The sequence below is a fragment of the Muntiacus reevesi genome, chromosome 1 (genome assembly GCF_963930625.1).
Source record: "Muntiacus reevesi chromosome 1, mMunRee1.1, whole genome shotgun sequence".
NCBI classification, from domain to species: domain Eukaryota; kingdom Metazoa; phylum Chordata; class Mammalia; order Artiodactyla; family Cervidae; genus Muntiacus; species Muntiacus reevesi.
This window is the reverse complement of record NC_089249.1, coordinates 191668387-191686581: the sequence shown is the minus strand read 5'-3', so window position 1 is coordinate 191686581 and position 18195 is coordinate 191668387. Positions and strand designations below refer to the sequence as shown.

At 41.9% G+C, this 18195-nt stretch overlaps 1 protein-coding gene and 1 pseudogene across 1 annotated transcript in view; one reads left to right on the top strand and one right to left on the bottom strand.

The window, feature by feature from the left end:
- The window catches only part of MUC16 (mucin 16, cell surface associated), an 88380-nt gene extending 87165 nt beyond the window's left edge, over positions 1–1215 (top strand). Inside the window, 1 exon segment of the mRNA XM_065917692.1 lies at positions 467–1215. Coding sequence (XP_065773764.1) covers positions 467–574 — 108 coding nt within the window. The 3' untranslated portion in view covers positions 575–1215.
- Positions 1216–6375: 5160 nt separating this feature from the next.
- Positions 6376–13392, bottom strand: LOC136156155 (zinc finger protein 709-like; annotated as a pseudogene).
- Positions 13393–18195: the final 4803 nt, after the last annotated feature.

The window sequence follows — 18195 nt, the reverse complement described above, 5'->3', positions numbered from 1 at the left end:
CGCTACTGATCACATTTCAAGTAAATGGCAAAACAAAAAACAAAAAAAAACCACTACATACTCATTGTTTGAAAGATGTCTAATTCTGATAAACTTTAAACATTTAAAAAAATAAATATATGCAGTTTACTGTATATCAGTTAAGCTGGGGTGAGGAGAAGGAGATAAGATATGAAGGGGATATCAGAAAAAAGAAACAAAAAAACCAAATTTTTTTAAAAGATAAAAAAATGAAGGGGCTATCAGAGAGAAAATGGTAGGAAAAAAATGGAGAGTTAAAGGGAAGAAAGAAGAAAAAGAGGTGAAAGAGGGGGAAAGGAGAGGCTGAGAGAAAATTAAGAGAAAACAGGAAGAGAGACACACAGGAACAACAGGTCTCTGTGGCTGTGGCCATCTCCTTCACCCGTAGCCTCCCATACTTGGGTAGATGACTGGTCCATTCTGAGCCCTCTGTTCACTCTCGCAGGTCACCGTCCACCGGCGGAAGAAGGAGGCAGACTATGAGGTTCAGCAACAGCAGCCCAATAGCATGGGCCATTACCTGCCACACCTGGACCTGAGGAAGCTGCAGTGACACCTGCCCAAGTCCCCTTTTCCCAGACAGGTTCCAAAGGAGGTTGGCTGGAACAGAAATAAACCACGTTGGTTGGACACAACCTCCAGGCCTTTCTTGGCCTGGCCCCTACCTGGTTCACAGTGGACTGAGAGAATCTCCCCTTTGTTGTCCTGAAGACAGCTGCGACTTCTGTCTGATGGTTTCACACTCTCAGGGACACCAGGACTGGTGAGATAGGCACAGACGTGGCTAACGAACAAAATCGACATCCCACTTAAGTGAGGTTTACCTTCCTAGTCACCCCCTGAGCACCTCTCTCCTTGACTCCTGGGCAGCCATCACCCCATCTCTGTTCTTCCATGTTCTGCACCCCCTTCCCCGAAGCCTTAGCAGTCTCAAGTTCCTTGTGAACTACTTTATTCTCTGATGTTCAGATTCACCAGGATGTTCACTGACTCCTCTCCTTCATCACAGGTCCTCCAAGGTAGGAAATAGACTAAGAGGAGTGAGTGGGTCAGCCATGATTCTGCAGTCAGCCCTGGGACTTGGTATCTGGGAAGACTGAATCTCAGAGTGGCAGCAAACTCTAGAGAGATAGAGTTTACATTGGATTTAAAGATGAATAAAACTCAGGGGAAAGATCTGAGAGAAAAAGTAAAGACAGTCCCTTTTTTCATTTTTTTCTGCACTGAATCTAACTGCATGGTTAAAGCAAAGACCCCCCAACACGCAGCTCGAAGCATCCCAGGCATGATGCTAATACTGTAGATGCTCTGTTACTGTTTAATACCTCACTCGCAGAAACTGTAAATCCCAGACCTTCCTGGTGGTCCAGTGACAAGGACTCCATGCTCCCAGTGCAGAAGGCCCAGGTTCAATCCCTGGTCCAGGAACTAAGATCTTGCATACTGTACAGCACAGCCAAAAAACAAACAAACAAAAAACCCCACATGATTTAACTTCTGGGTATTAAGAACAATTAAGAAATTAGCCACATGACCAAAATTAAAACTAAAAAAAAAAAAGAAGAAAAGAAAAATTTCCTGGCAGAAAAAACACCTGGATTCATATGCACATAATCTTGACTCATAAAATATAATGAACAAAGGAAGAAAATTACAATGTTTACCTGAAAATTGATAATTATAATGGGTCATTTTCATATATCCTCTCGAGAAATTAAAAACACAGTGTTTGTTAGCACGTGATGGTTTAGAGAATAGTTAATAAAATGTTTCTATGAAACAACTAGCAAAGCATTCCTGTGGCAAAAAAAACTCGCATACTTCTTACATACAAACATAATTTAAAACATATTGAGAGATTATAATCAACTACAAGGACAGGACACACCAACACAAGGAAGGAGTTTATTTTCAGAAATAAATAAAAGATCAGGTGAAGGCAGCCAGTGTACAATGCAGTAGAGAAACAAACTCCCTTGTTTTTTTACTGCATCACTGTAGGTGTCATGGTGAATCAGGAAAACACACTTGCTAGCACCATTAACAGCATAAGGTGTTTGTTAAACACTTTAGACTTTAAATGGATATAATCTAGAGAAGAGGGGAATCAGACAATACTCCCAAACAGCAAAATCCAAAGTAGCTTCTTGGTGGACACAAGAGGCCTGACAGAAAAATCCCAACTCCGATGGATCTTTGATGTGGATCTTGGAAAGACATCAGTGGAAACCTACAGCTCTACAAAAATGGAAACCAAACACTGGTGGTGGTTTTGAGGTACTCTTGATTGGAAGGTCAAACAATCCAAAATAATGGGGTGAAAGATAGTATCCTTAAGTGAAAGTCACTCCTTTTCGTCCAACTCTTTGCGACCCCATGGACTATACAGTCCATGGGATTCTCCAGGCCAGAATACTGGAGTGGGTAGCCGTACCCTTCTCCAGGAGATCTTCCCAACCCAGGGATTGAATCCAGGTCTCCCGCATTGTGGGAGGATTCCTTACCAGCTGAGCCACAAGGGAAGCCCATATATGGGCTTCTCTCTTCATGTATGGCACCTCCAAACTCTGAATAACGTCTTGTTTGTTTCTGCTTTCCAAATCCCATGCAAGTAAGGCTATCAGTGGATTCTAACATGGAACCATGAATGGGATGGATGCTAGAAAATTTCGTTTCTAACATTACACAGAGAATCAGATATCTGTCCCATCACAGGTCTCTCTTCTCAAAATTTACTCACCAAATACCAGTCAGAGGAAGGACAACAAGCAAAGGTCTAAATATGAAAACAATTATTCACATGAAAGTCCCAAAAAAGGAGCTTTGTTATTAAAGACAAAACACAGAAAACAGACTATAAAGATATCCAGGAAGTGTCCAGAATCCAGATATCCAGTAGGAAAATTCCAACAAATGACCACATTTTCCAATTGCTTAATACAGAATAAAATTATAAAAAATTAAATCTGACTACAAACACATCAGATATACATTTCAATTCACCCTTGGATCCAAAAGACTTCCAAATGAAGAGAGAAAATATTAACTGATTCAAAGGAAAAGCACTACCTTTTAATCGTATGTACTATTGTTGACTGGCTTCCCTGGTGGCCCAGTGGTAAAGAATACACCTGCCAATGGAGGAGTCACAGGATACACGGGTTCGATTACTGGGTCAGGAAGATCCCCTGGAGGAAGAAGTAGCAACACACTCCGGTATTCTTGCCTAGGAAAATCCAAGGACAGAGGAGCCTAGTGGGCTACAGTCACAAAGAACTGGACATGACTGAGGAACTGAACAACTACTGTTGAAAGATAACTTGCAGAATTCAGTTCAGTTCAGTTCAGTCACTCAGTAGTGTCCAACTCTTTGCAACCCCATGGATCGCAGCACGCCAGGCCTCCTTGTCCATCACCAACTCCCGGAGTTTACTTAAACTCATCTCATCGAGTCGGTCATGCCATCCAGCCATCTCATCCTCTGTAGTCCCCTTCTCCTCCTGCCTCCAATTCCTCCCAGCATCAGGGTCTTTCCCAGTGAGTCAACTCTTCGCATGAGGTGGCCAAAGTATTGGAGTTTCAGTTTCAGCATCAGTCCTTCCAATGAACACTCAGGACTGATCTCCTTTAGGATGGACTGGTTAGATCTCCTTGCAGTCCAAGGGACTCTCAAGAGTCTTCTCCAACACCACAGTTCAAAAGCATCAATTCTTTGGCGCTCAGCTTTCTTCACAGTCCAACTCTCACATCCACACATGACCAGTGGAAAAACCATAGCCTTGACTAGACGGACCTTTGTTGCCAAAGTAATGTCTCTGCTTTTTAATATGCTATCTAGGTTGGTCATAACTTTCCTTCCAAGGAGTAAGCATCTTTTCATGGCTGCAATCTTGCAGAATTATATCACCCCAATACTCATGTATAAAACTAACTAGTAGAAACTCACACTCCAGTGATGTAGTTTAAGAAAGAGGCTTGACATTACCCTCAATGGTGAAAAAATGAAAGCATTTCCCCTAAAATCAGGAGCAAGACAATGGTGCCCACTCTCACCACTACTGTTCAACATAGTCTTAGAAGTTTTGGCCACAGAAATCAGAGCAGAAAAAGAAGCAAAAGGAATCCAGGTAGGAAAAGAAGAACTGATGTTTGCAGATGACATGATCCTCTACACAGAAAACCCTAAAGACTCTACCAGAAAATTACTAGAGCTAATCAACGAATATAGTAAAGTTGCAGGATATAAAGTTAACACACAGAAATCCCTTGCATTCCTATACACTAACAATGAGAAAACAGAAAGAGAAATGAAGGAAACAATACCATTCACCATTGCAACAAAAAGAATAAAATACTTAGGAGTATATCTACCTAAAGGAACTATGTATAGTTTTCTATACATAGAAAACTATAAAACACTGATGAAAGAAATCAAAGAGGACACAAACAGATGGAGAAATATACCGTGTTCATGGATGGGAAGAATCAATATTGTCAAAATGACTATACTACCCAAAGCAATCTATAGATTCAATGCAATCCATATCAAGCTACCAACGGTATTTTTCACAGAACTAGAACAAATAATTTCACAATTTGTATGGAAATACAAAAAACCTCGAATAGCCAAAGTAATCTTGAGAAAGAAGAATGGAACTGGAGGAATCACCTGCCTGACTTCAGACTATACTACAAAGCCACAGTCATCAAGACAGGATGGTACTGGCACAAAGACAGAAATATAGATCAATGGAACAGAATAGAAAGCCCAGAGATAAATCCATGAATCTATGGACACCTTATCTTCAACAAAGGAGGCAAGAATATACAATGGAAAAAAGACAACCTCTTTAACAAGTGGTGCTGGGAAAACTGGTCAACCACTTGTAAAAGAATGAAACTAGAACACTTTCTAACACCATACACAATAATAAACTCAAAATGGATTAAAGATCTAAATATAAGACCAGAAACTATAAAACTCCTAGAGGAGAACATAGGCGAAACACTCTCCAACATAAATCACAGCAGGATCCTCTCTGACCCACCTCCCAGAATATTGGAAATAAAAGCAAAAATAAACAAATGGGACCTAATGAAAATTAAAAGCTTTTGCACAACAAAGGAAACTATATGCAAGGTGAAAAGACAACCCTCAGATTGGGAGAAAATAATAGCAAATGAGGAAACAGACAAAGGATTAATCTCAAAAATATACAAGCAACTCCTGAAACTCAATTCCAGAAAAATAAATGACCCAATCAAAAAATGGGCCAAAGAACTAAACAGACACTTCTCCAAAGAAGACATACAGATGGTGAACAAACACATGAAAAGATGCTCAACATCACTCATTATCAGAGAAATGCAAATCAAAACCACAATGAGGTACCATTACACGCCAGTCAGGATGGCTGCTATCCAAAAGTCTACAAGCAATAAATGCTGGAGAGGTTGTGGAGAAAAGGGAACCCTCTTACACTGTTAGTGGGAATGCAAACTAGTACAGCCACTATGGAGAACAGTGTGGAGATTTCTTTAAAAACTGGAAACAGAACTGCCATATGACCCAGCAATACCACTTCTGGGCATACACACTGAGGAAACCAGATCTGAAAGAGACACATGCACCCCAATGTTCATCGCAGCACTGTTTATAATAGCCAGGACATGGAAACAATCTAGATGTCCATCAGCAGAAGAATGGATAAGAAAGCTGTGGTACATATACACTATGGAATATTACTCAGCCATTAAAAAGAATTCATTTGAATCAGTTCTAATGAGATGGATGAAACTGGAGCCCATTATACAGAGTGAAGTAAGCCAGAAAGATAAAGAACAATACAGTATACTAATGCATATATATGGAATTTAGAAAGATGGTAATGATAACCCTATATGCAAAACAGAAAAAGAGATACAGAGGTACAGAATAGACTTTTGAACTCTGTGGGAGAAGGCGAGGGTGGGATGTTTTGAGAGAACAGCATCGAAACATGTATATTATCAAGGGTGAAACAGATCACCAGCCCAGGTTGGATGCATGAGACAAGTGCTCGGGCCTGGTGCACTGGGAAGACCCAGAGGAATTGGGTGGAGAGGGAGGTGGGAGGGGGGATCAGGATGGGAAATACATGTAAATCCATGGCTGATTCACATCAGTGTATGGCAAAAAACACTACAATATTGTAAAGTAATTAGCCTCCAACTAATAAAAATAAATGGGGGGGTGGGGAAGAGGTTTGATAAACCCAATATATTTACAACCTGTTAAAAACAGTTATTTTGTGGTTGAAAGTTTTCTGGAACATTATATCCAGATTAATTTTCATCAAGCTATGAGTTCTCATGTTACTCACATTTGTAATTATTTCTGGTGGGTGTTTTAACATTTAACGATGAAGACCAATGGAAGTCTTTCCCACACTCTTTACAGTCAAAAGGTTTTACCCCATGAGGTGAGTCCTTTCATGCCTTCGGAAGGAAGTGGGATGATTGAAGGCTTTCCCGCATTCTTTACATTCATAGGGTTTCTCTCCTGTGTGAGTTCTCTCATGTCTTTGAAAACTCTGATACCACCTGAAAGTTTTTCCACATTCCGTACATGCATAGGGTTTCTCTCCTGTGTGAGTCCTTTCATGGGTTTGTAAGGAACTGTATCCTCTGTAGGCTTTACCACATTGTTTACATTCATAGGGTTTTTCTCTAGTGTGAGTTCTTTCATGTGGTTGAAGATAACTGGGACACCTCAACACTTTATGACATGTTTTATACTCTTAGGGTTTTTCTCCAGTGTGATTTCTCTCATGTCTTCGAAAACTTTGACAACATCTGAGGGCTTTTCCACATTGTTTACATTCGTAGAGTTTCTCTCCAATATGAATTCTTCGGTACGTTTCTAAGGAAGTATAATTTCTGCAGGTTTTTCCACATTGGTTTCCACATTCATAGAGTTTCTCTCTAGTATGTGTTCTTTCATGAATTCGAAGTGAGGTTGAATAACTAAAACTTCCTCTAAATTTCCTATATTCATAGGGTTTCTCTCCAGTGTGGGTTCTTTCATGTTTTTGAAAGGAGGGGTAATACCTGAAGGTTTTGCCACACTGTTTACATTCATAGGGTGTCTCTCCAGTGTGACTTCTCTGGTGTATTTGAAAGGAACTGGGGGAACTCAACACTTTCCCACACTGCTTACACTTATAAGGTTCAACTCTAGTGTGAGTGATCATATGCACGTGAAGGCTTGCAAGAGCTCTAAAGACTTTTCCATATTCCTTACATTCATAAGGTTTTTTCCCCAGTATGAATTCTTTGATGTTTCCAAAAAGAACTGGGACAACTGAAGGCGTTACCATATTTTTTGCATCGGTAGGATTTTTCTCCATTGTGATTTCTTTTACGTATTTAGAAACGTATGTTAGAACTGAAAGTCTTACCACATGACTTACATTCATAGGGTTTCTCTCCAGTGTGAACTCTTTTGCGTTTTGAAGGAAAGGTAATATCTGAAGGTTTTACCACATTGTTTACAGTCATAAGGTTTCTTTCTGGCATGAGTCTTTTCATGTGTCCAGAGTGAACTGGGACAACTGAATGCTTTACTACATTTTCTATGTTCACAGAATTTTTCTCTTGTGTGAGTCCTTTTTTGTGTTCGGAAAGGTTGATTATAGCTATAGGCTTTTCCACAATGTTTACATTTATAAGATTTCTCCCCAGTGTGGGTTCTTTCATGTATCTGAAGTGAAGCTGAAGAACTATAAGTTTTCCCACAGCCTTTACACTTATAAACAGGCACTCCCACTATGTGTTAGCCTGTGCCTTTGCAAAGTTTTGAGCCATATGAAGGCTTTCCCACATTTCTTACATTTATAGGTTTTTTTCTCCACTGTGATTTCTTTTATGTTTTTCCAAACACTGCAGGTAACTAAAGGCTTTCCCGCATACTTTGCATTTATTCTCTCCATTTGCCTGATATTCATATGGCTTGTGTCCAGTGTGGCTTTTGGTGGACCTATTATGGGAGGAATGAAGCATGAGGTCTTTTCCACATACTTTGTGTCCCCATGGTCTTACTCTGAGAAAAGTTTTCTTCTTCGGATTGTGATTTGGAATAAGGTTGACGTTTTCTTCTCAAGGACTATCCTCTTTACCTTCACAGAGTCTCTCTGCCTATGACTTCTGCAAAAAAACAAAAAGGGAGTATTAATGATCTGTTTGTTAATGATTTCATATTTATTAAAAATGCTTCAGCTACACTCTTGAGAAACCTATATGCAAGTCAGGAAGCAACTGTTAGAACTGGACATAGAAAAACAGACTGGTTCCAAATAGGAAAAGGAGTATGTCAAGGCTGTATATTGTCACCTTGCTGATTTAACTTAAGTGCAGAGTACATCATGAGAAACTCTGGGCTGGAAGAAGCACAAGCTGGAATCAAGATTGCCGGGAGAAATATCAATAACCTCAGATATGCAGATGACACCACCTTTATGGCAGAAAGTGAAGAGGAACTAAAAAGCCTTGATAAAAGTGAAAGAGGAAAGTGAAAAAGTTGACTTAAAGCTCAACATTCAGAAAACCAAGATCATGGCATCTGGTTCCATCACTTCATGGGAAATAGATGGGGAAACTGTGGAAACAGTGACTGACTTTATTTTGGGGGGCTCCAAAATCACTGCAGATGGTGATTGCAGCCATGAAATTAAAAGACACTTACTCCTCAGAAGGAAAGTTATGACCAACCTAGATAGCATATTAAAAAGCAGAGACATTACTTTGCCGACAAAGATCCGTCTAGTCAAGGCTATGGTTTTTCCACTGGTCGTGTGTGGATGTGAGAGTTGGACTGTGAAGAAAGCTGAGCGCCAAAGAATTGATGCTTTTGAACTGTGGTGTTGGAGAAGACTCTTGAGAGTCCCTTGGACTGCAAGGAGATCCAACCAGTCCATCCTAAAGGAGATTAGTCCTGGATGTTCATTGGAAGGACTGATGCTGAAGCTGAAACTCCAATATTTTGGCTACCTCATGCGAAGAGTTGACTCACTGGGAAAGACCCCGATGCTGGGAGGGATTGGGGGCAGGAGGAGAAGGAGACTACAGAGGATGAGATGGCTGAATGGCATCACCAACTCGATGGGCATGAGTTTGAGTAAACTCCAGGAGTTGATGATGGACAGGGAGGCCTGGCGTGCTGCGATTCATGGGGTCGCAGAGTCAGACATGACTGAGCGACTGAACTGAACTGAACTGAACACTTTTACAATTTATAGCAAAAGCATAGGTTTTTTTTTTTTTTTCTATCATGTGTGAATTGTTCGAAATTCAATATACCAAGTACTCCACAAGAGGACTCACCAAAATGGTGATATTTATATACAGGGCTTATTAACACTGCTTCCATGTGAACTATTTTGCAAACACTGAACATTATGTCATATATAAGAAAGTAATTTGGTGAAAATTTTGAGGAGTAATACATTTGAAGCATGGGTTACCTTGTTTCTTTTTAAAATATGGTACAATAACATAATTCTCATGTGAAATACTGCTTTCTACTGTGAATGCCACTCACCTTAGTTGTCTCCCCTGGTTTCTGTACTGATCATCAATGTCATGATCTTCCCATGTTGTTCCTAAAATACACATAAAAATGATCCCAAAGTATTAGAAGTTATAGAAAAATCAGTAGACTCTAGATCTACAATGAGCTGTGACAATATCTAATTTATTTATTTACCAATGTCCTCCCTTTATACATTCCACCTCTTAGAAAAATACTGAAGGGCAGAAAAACTTGCCCTTTGACAAGGTGAAGGTCAGGTGTCATCCTTACCTACTAAGGCCAGGTTCCTGAAGGTTTCCCCCATCACATCTCTGCAGAGTTTCCTCTGTGAAAAATCCAGTAAAGCCCACTCTTCCAGGGTGAAGTTCACAGTCACATCCTCAAAGACCACTGAGTCCTAAAACATCCCAAACATGTGTACAGTAGGATGAGTGAGACTGACAGCTCTGTACATCCATACTCCACTTATAGGAGGGTTACTTATGACTCTGTTATTCCCCATTTACTTATTTTTTGACTTGTTCATCAGAAACTCTCTGTCCATGCTTCCTTCCTCATAAATTTAACAGCATCATAAACATGTGAAAATTACTTACATAGTTTTACTGTGATCACATTACAAGTCTGTTTTATTTATTTTTGCCTGCACTAGGTCTTCATTGCTGTATGGGCTTTTCTCTAGTTGTGGCAAGTGGGGGCTACTCCCTAGTTGCAGTGCTCGGGCTTCTCACTGCGGTGGCTTCTCTTGTTGTGGAGCACAGGTTCTAGGGCTGTGGCTTCAGTAGTTGCTGCACATGGGCTTAGCTGCTCCAAGGCATGTGGGATCTTCCTGCATCAGAGATCAAACATGTCTCCTGCTTTGGCAGCCGGATTCTTTACCACTGAGCCACCGGGGAAGCCCCGCATTACAAATCTATTGCTATCTACTGGCAGGGTCCACAGTATGTTGAGAAATGGCAGAAATGCTATACAAATGAAACAAATATTATCAATTCAAGGTCACCCACTTCTTGAGAGAAAAACTCCTTCCTCTCCTTCTTTACTACCCACCATTTACACATTCCATGAGAGAGGCTCATGAGGGTAAACTGAATAAAAACACAGCGTTCTATTCCCATCACCGAAAATGAGAGTTCAGGAGGCCTGTGGCATCCACTTTTTAACAAGGTCCAGCTGGCCATTTTGTCCTAAAGTATTCCAAGCCCTTAGAAGTAATCGGATGCTGCTAACTTAGAATGAAAATATTCTTGCAGAAAAGCACAGCTTCCACTTTGTGTAATATTTATCACAAACCCAGTTCTTTCTTTTTCTCTCTGTTCGATTTGACAGGTTGGAAAGTTATTTGTAACTTAGAGCTCAGACATGAGGAAGAAGGCATAAAAACTTAAGATTATAAATTTCCTATGTTTGTGTACATCAAGACTGTTTTCAGCCAATTTTTGGTACACATGCACACACAGAGATAATAACATACCAAAAAAGTGTTTCCCCACAGAACCACAATAATCTCTCCTGGGCCTTGCTGACACTTTTTCAAAAGTTAATGAGACTCCCCTGGTGGTTCAGTGATTGAGAGTCCATCTTGCAATGCAAGGGATGAGGGTTCAATCCCTGGTCAGGGAGCTAGGATCCCACATGCTGCGAAGCAACTGGGCTCACACTGTGACTACTGAACCTGTGAGCTCTGGAGCCCAAACGCCACAAGAGAGCCCACGCACAGCAACGAAGCGTCCTGCATGACTCAAGGGTCTCGCGTGAGACCCGATGCAGCCAAAATTTTTTTTAAAGTTAAGAAGCTGAAGATTGCAAGGGAGCTTCTAGTCCATAATGGTCAGATGGTGGATTTGTCCGTGATACATTATATAAAGGTGTCAGCAGTTCTTCCCTCCAAAAGAACAAAAAATCATTTTCCAATCAGGAGGAAGTTGTTTCCTGAGTAGGCACTCTAGAGGCTGCCCTCCTACCTACAGTAGCATCCAAGCTCCCCTAGGGAGTAAAGGAGCATGACAGCTCAGTCCCTGGGCTTCCCTGATGGCTCAGGGGTAAAGAATCCACCTGCAATGCAGGAGACACAGATTTGGATTCAATCCCTGGGTCAGGAAAATCCCCTGGAGAAGGAAATGGCAACCCACTCCAGTGTTCTTGCCTGGAAATCCCATGGACAGAGGAGCCTGGCGGACTACAGTCCACTGGGTCACAAGGAGTTGGACACTGAGTGACTGAGTGCAGCACAGCAGCTAAATCCCTGAGCACAAGAACCCCTCAGCTGATGACATCACATGTGCCCAACAGACTATGAAAAGGTTTACTCCTCCAAAACAGGAATCTCCACATACTATGGAGTAACGAAGCCCATGAACCATTGTTATAGCCACGCTTTCCTAGAAACAACCTCACTCAGAAGGACAATGCAGATAGCGGAGTGCAGTTTACTACACCGGCGGCCCCAAGGCAGAGTCTCCTCTTAGCCAAGGACCCCGACCAGCATTTGTGAAAATCTTTTATACCCCATGTGTACGTGTCCAAACCCACCAGCCCAAATCCCTTGAGGCTTACAAAGGATGGATAAATACAATCACAATAACCCCATCATTCACGTGTTATGTGTTCAAACAGTTAGCAATCAATAAGCCTGAGGTTACATTCCAACAAGTTAATAACCAATAAGCCTGTGGTTACATTCCGATAGATACTGTCCGGAGGCAGGGGTGATTAGTGTCTGTTTTCTCTTAGGCAATGAGTAACCTGGATGTGATCTTCAAGGTTCCCCTGCCCAGAGGGTGTCTTATCCTTCTATTGTCATTCCCACAGGCGCTAAGCACAGAGTTCAGAGTCCACTAGAGAGGCGACCTCGCACGACCAGCACGGACAGGCCTCAGATGGAGTCAAGGCCCTATGAATTCCTTCTTCACCATAACTACTGAAGCCCCTGCACCTAGATCCCATGCTCTGCAACAAGAGAAGCCACCACAATGAGAAGCCTGTGCATTGCAGTTAGAGAGTTGGTTCTCCAGTACTCTGACATGATTAATGAAACTGATAAATATCTTGTGATCATTACTAAGCTAAGAGAGAGGACTTCTCAGGTGGTCCAGTAGGTTAAGAATCTGCCTGCTAATGCAAGGGACACAGGTTCGATCCCTGGTTTGGGAAGATTCCACATGCCACCGAGTAACTAAGCCTCTGCACCACAGTTCCTGAAGCCCACGCACCCTAGAGCCTGTGCTCCACAACAAGAGAAGGCACTGCAGTGAGAAACCTGACCACTGCAACTAGAGAGTACATGCAGCAATGAAGACCCAGTGCAGCCAAAAATAAATACATAAAATTTAAAAAAGAGAGAGAGACGGAAATTACAATGTAAGGCATCATGGGTAATCAGGAGGTATGTGAGGTAGGTACTGAAGCCCCTGTGGTGTGCCTTTTGTAAGGCAAATTAAACAGTCTAGAGACTTCTGTAGTAGGGGATTTCGGTTTAAGGTTGCCCAATTTGCAAGTAACAGCATAAATGCTCTCCAATTAACTTGTAAACAAGGGATTTGTTGCCTCCAAAACATCAAGGAAACAATGATGTGGGTGCTGAGAGAGACTACTGCTATTTCTTCATGGTATCAGGAAGGGGGTGGCCTTCTCTTTATTATTTTTTTTTAATGCATCCATTAAAGGATGTCCAGGCCTCATATGTTTGGAGCAATGCCCATCCACTTTTTACAAATCCCCCTTTTTCAATATCGTATGTCCTAAATGTTGAATGAACTTCCTCAGAAGAGATGTCATTAATGCCACGTTACCTCTCTGCTCATGGCACAAAGTGGATGCAGGACAGACCCTGCCTGCTGAGACTGTGTGCTGTGGCAACAGTGCTGAGGTTCCCCCAGGGTAACCAGGTAAAGCTGTCTATGTCCCTTCAGAGGAGAAGGCCAAATGCAGATGAGGGGCTGCTGAAATAGACACTGAACAGAACAGACTTAGCCAAATCTGTGAAAGCAGAATGTTCAGCAGCTGCTGAGTCATTTCCACAACGTTGAAGACTGGGAATACGGGGTTTACTTGATAGGACAACAGCCTCAAGACTGTGGCATTCCACTGTGAGGTGTCTGTAACTCTTTCTAGGCTTAAGAACAGGTCAAATTAGGCTGTTTGAGGTAGAAGCATTGGGGATAATTGCAAATTTATATAATCCTAAAATTAAAGGTTTCTAACAACAGTCTTCAATCCTCAAAGGCCCTTTTTAACTTGTACTGGACCATACCACTAATTTAACTAAGGCATAAGGTTCATGGAATTTCATTTTGTGAAGGCAATTTGGAAGTAGCAAGAACTTAATTTGTATGATTTACTGGTTCAGAGCTTTCCTGCTCACTACTGGATATTTTACAACAGTGGGCGCTGTGATCATAAAGACAAGCAGAGTTCTGAAGTATACCAATATGTCCTCTATATTATATTCAGCAATTCCTCTAAGATCATGCAGTATCTTGCTTAAATTTACTAAGAGTAGGAGAGGAGCCAAGATGGCGGAGGAGTAGGACGGAGAGACCACTTTCTCTCCTAGAAATTCATCAAAAAAATAACTGAACGCAGAGCAAACTTCACAAAACAACTTCTGATCACTAGCTGAGGTCATCAGGCGCCCAGAAAAGCAGCCCATTGTCTTCGAAAGGAGGTAGGACAAAATATAAAAGATAAAAAGCGAGACAAAAGAGCTAAGGACGGAGATCCGTCCCGGGAAGGGACTTAATAGAGGACGTTCCCAGACACCGGGAAACCCTCGCACTGGCGGGCCTGGGGGAAGTGTTGGAATCTCAAGAGTTTGAATCTGGCTGGGAGGGATACAATAAATAAAACCCACAGATTACGAGCCTAAAAGCAACTCCCAGCAGAAAAGTACCCCAGACGCCCGCATCCGCCACCAGCAAGTGGGGGCGGAACGGAGAGGAGCGGGCGGCATTGCTTGGGGCTGGATCCGGGCCTGAGCGCCCTGAGGACAATCAGAGGGAGCTTTTGTGAGTTGCCAACTTGAACTGTGGGAGAGCAAAAGAGAGAAAATTAACCGGCCCGAACACACTGCCGGCCGTTCCCAGAACAAAGGGACCGAGATTCTGGGCGGCCGAAGTCCGCCGGGAGGGTCGTGGCGAGACGGAGGGCGCGGGCGCCCGACCAGCGCGGGCGGGAAATGGGGCTGGGGACGCGGAGGGCAGAGGGTGCGCGTGCCCGACTGGCGCTGGCGGGGACTGAGACTGGGACCGCGCAGGGCAGAAGACGCGCCGCACCCGGGGAGAGAGCGCCCGTCAAGCGCCTGGCTGCCTGGGCCGCTAGGGCGGCGTGGGGACGGAGCGCGGGCCCGGCTTTGTGTGCCGCGCTTTTGTGAATCGCCCGAGGGCTGGAGCCGCGCGCAGCGTGGCGCGTGCTTCATACAGAGCAGCCCGGAGCCTGAGCAGCGCAGACCGAGAAAAGAGCGCAAGCCCCTCCCTGGAGCGCCGGCCCCTCCCCGCACAGCCCCACCCCACAGCGCGACGGAACTAGCTACCTGAATAAGAATCCACCTCCACCCCCTGTGTCAGGGCGGAAATTAGGCGCGGAAGAGACCGGCAACAGAACCCAAATAAACAAAGGGAACCGCTTCAGAAGGGACCGGTGCAACAGATTAAAATCCCTGAAGAAACCACCGACTGACTACACCGGAAGGGCCTGTAGATATCGAGAAGTGTAAGCTGGAACGAGGAGCTATCTGAAGCTGAGCGAACCCACACTGACCGCAACAGCTCCAGAGAAATTCCTAGATATATTTTTTTCTTTTTCTTTTCTTTTCTTTTTTTTTTTTTAGTAAGAAAAAAAAAAATTTTTTTTTTCTTTTTTCTTGGTTCTCTTTTATTTTCCTTTAAAAATTCCCTATTACTCCCCCATTACTCCTTAACTTTCATTTTCATAGATTTTTATGATTTTTTTTAATTAGGCAAAACAATTTTTTTTCTCTTTCTTTTTTCTTTTTTTCTTTTTCTTCTTTTTCTTCTTCTTTTTTTTCTTTTCTTTTTTCTTCTTCTCTTCTATTTTCTCTTTTTCTTTTTCTCTTATTTCTTTTAAAGCCCTCTAGCACTCCTTTTACTACGCCTTAATTTTCATTTTCAATACACTATAACCTTACAGAAGAAAGAGAAAAAAAAAAAAAGAAGAAGAGAAGCCCTATTTTTATACCAAACTTCATATATATTTCTAAAATTTCTTTTGTGTGTTTTGGTTTTTGTTTTTAATATAGTATTTTTAAGAGTCTAACCTCTACTCTAGATTTTTAATTTTTGTTTTTCAGTATATGATATAAATTGTGAACATTTAAGAATCCAATATTCAGCTCCCATTTTTATTCAGGAGTGTCTTGATTATTCTCTCCCAATCTTGACTCTGTTTTCTACCTCAGAACACCTCTATTTCCTCCTTTCCCCTTCTCTTCCCAATCCAATCCTGTGAATCTTTGTGGGTGTCTGGGCTACAGAGAACACTCTGGGATCAGACAACTTCGTAGATCTGTCTCTCTCCTCTTGAGTCCCCCTCTTTCTCCTCCTGCCCATCTCTATCTCCCTCCTCCCTCTCCTCTTCTCCATGTAACTCGGTGAACCTCTCTGGGTATCCCTAACGGGGGAGAAACTTTCCACCATTAACCTAGAAGTTTTATTATCAGTACTGTATAGTTGGAGAAGTCCTGAGACTACAGGAAGAATAAAACTGAAATCCAGAAGCAGGAGACTTACGCCCAAAACCTGAGAACACCAGAAAACTCCTAACTACATGGATCTTTAAGTAATAAGTGACCGTACAAAAGCCTCCATACCTGCACCGAAACCAACCACCACCCAAGAGCCAATAAGTTATAGAGCACGACATACCATGCAAATTCTCCAGTAACGCAGGAACATTGCCCTGAACGTCAACATACAGACTGCCCAAGGTCACACCTAACACATAGACCCATCTCAAAACTCATTACTGGGCACTCCATTGCTATCCAAAGAGAAGAAATCAAGATCCGCACACCAGAACACTGACGCAAGCTTCGCTAATCAGGAAACCTTGACAAGCCAATCGTCTAACCCCACCCACTGGGTAAAACCTCCACAATAAAAAGGAACCACAGACCTCCAGAATACAGAAAGCCCACTCCAGACACAGCAATCTAAACAAGATGAAAAGGTAGAGAAATACCCAACAGGTAAAGGAACATGAAAAAAGCCCACCAAGTCAAACAAAAGAGGAGGAGATAGGGAATCTACCTGAAAAAGAATTTAGAATAATGATAATAAAAATGATCCAAAATCTTGAAAGCAAAATGGAGGTACAGATAAATAGCCTGGAGACAAAGATTGAAAAGATGCAAGAAATGTTTAATAAAGATCTAGAAGAAATAAAAAAGAGTCAATTAAAAATGAATAATGCAATGAATGAGATCAAAAACACTCTGGAGGGAACCAAGAGTAAAATAACGGAGACGGAAGATAGGATAAGTGAGGTAGAAGATAAAATGGTGGAAATAAATGAAGCAGAGAGGAAAAAAGAAAAAAGGATCAAAAGAAATGAGGACAATCTCAGGGACCTCTGGGACAATGTGAAACGCCCCAACATTCGAATCATAGGAGTCCCAGAAGAAGAAGATTAAAAGAAAGGCCATGAGAAAATACTCGAGGAGATAATAGCTGAAAACTTCCCTAAAATGGGGAAGGAAATAGCCACCCAAGTCCAAGAAACCCAGAGAGTCCCAAACAGGATAAACCCAAGGTGAAACACCCCAAGACACATATTAATCAAATTAACAAAGATCAAACACAAAGAACAAATACTAAAAGCAGCAAGGGAGAAACAACAAATAACACACAAAGGGATTCCTATAAGGATAACAGCTGATCTATCAATAGAAACCCTCCAGGCCAGAAGGGAATGGCAGGACATACTGAAAGTAATGAAAGAGAATAACCTACAACCTAGATTACTGTACCCAGCAAGGATCTCATTCAGATATGAAGGAGAATTCAAAAGCTTTACAGACAAGCAAAAGCTGAGAGAATTCAGCACCACCAAACCAGCTCTTCAACAAATGCTAAAGGATCTTCTCTAGACAGGAAATGCAGAAAGGTTGTATAAACGTGAACCCAAAACAACAAAGTAAATGACAACGGGACCACACCTATCAATAATTACCTTAAATGTAAATGGGTTGAATGCCCCAACCAAAAGACAAAGATTGGCTGAATGGATACAAAAACAAGACCCCTATATATGCTGTCTACAAGAGACCCACCTCAAAACAAGGGACACATACAGACTGAAAGTGAAGGGCTGGAAAAAAATATTTCACGCAAACGGAGATCAAAAGAAAGCAGGAGTTGCAATACTCATATCAGATAAAATAGACTTTCAAATAAAGGATGTGAAAAGAGACAAAGAAGGACACTACATAATGATCAAAGGATTAATCCAAGAAGAAGATATAACAATTATAAATATATATGCACCCAACATAGGAGCACCGCAATATGTACGGCAAACACTAACGAGTATGAAAGAGGAAATTAATAGTAACACAATAATAGTGGGAGACTTTAATACCCCACTCACAA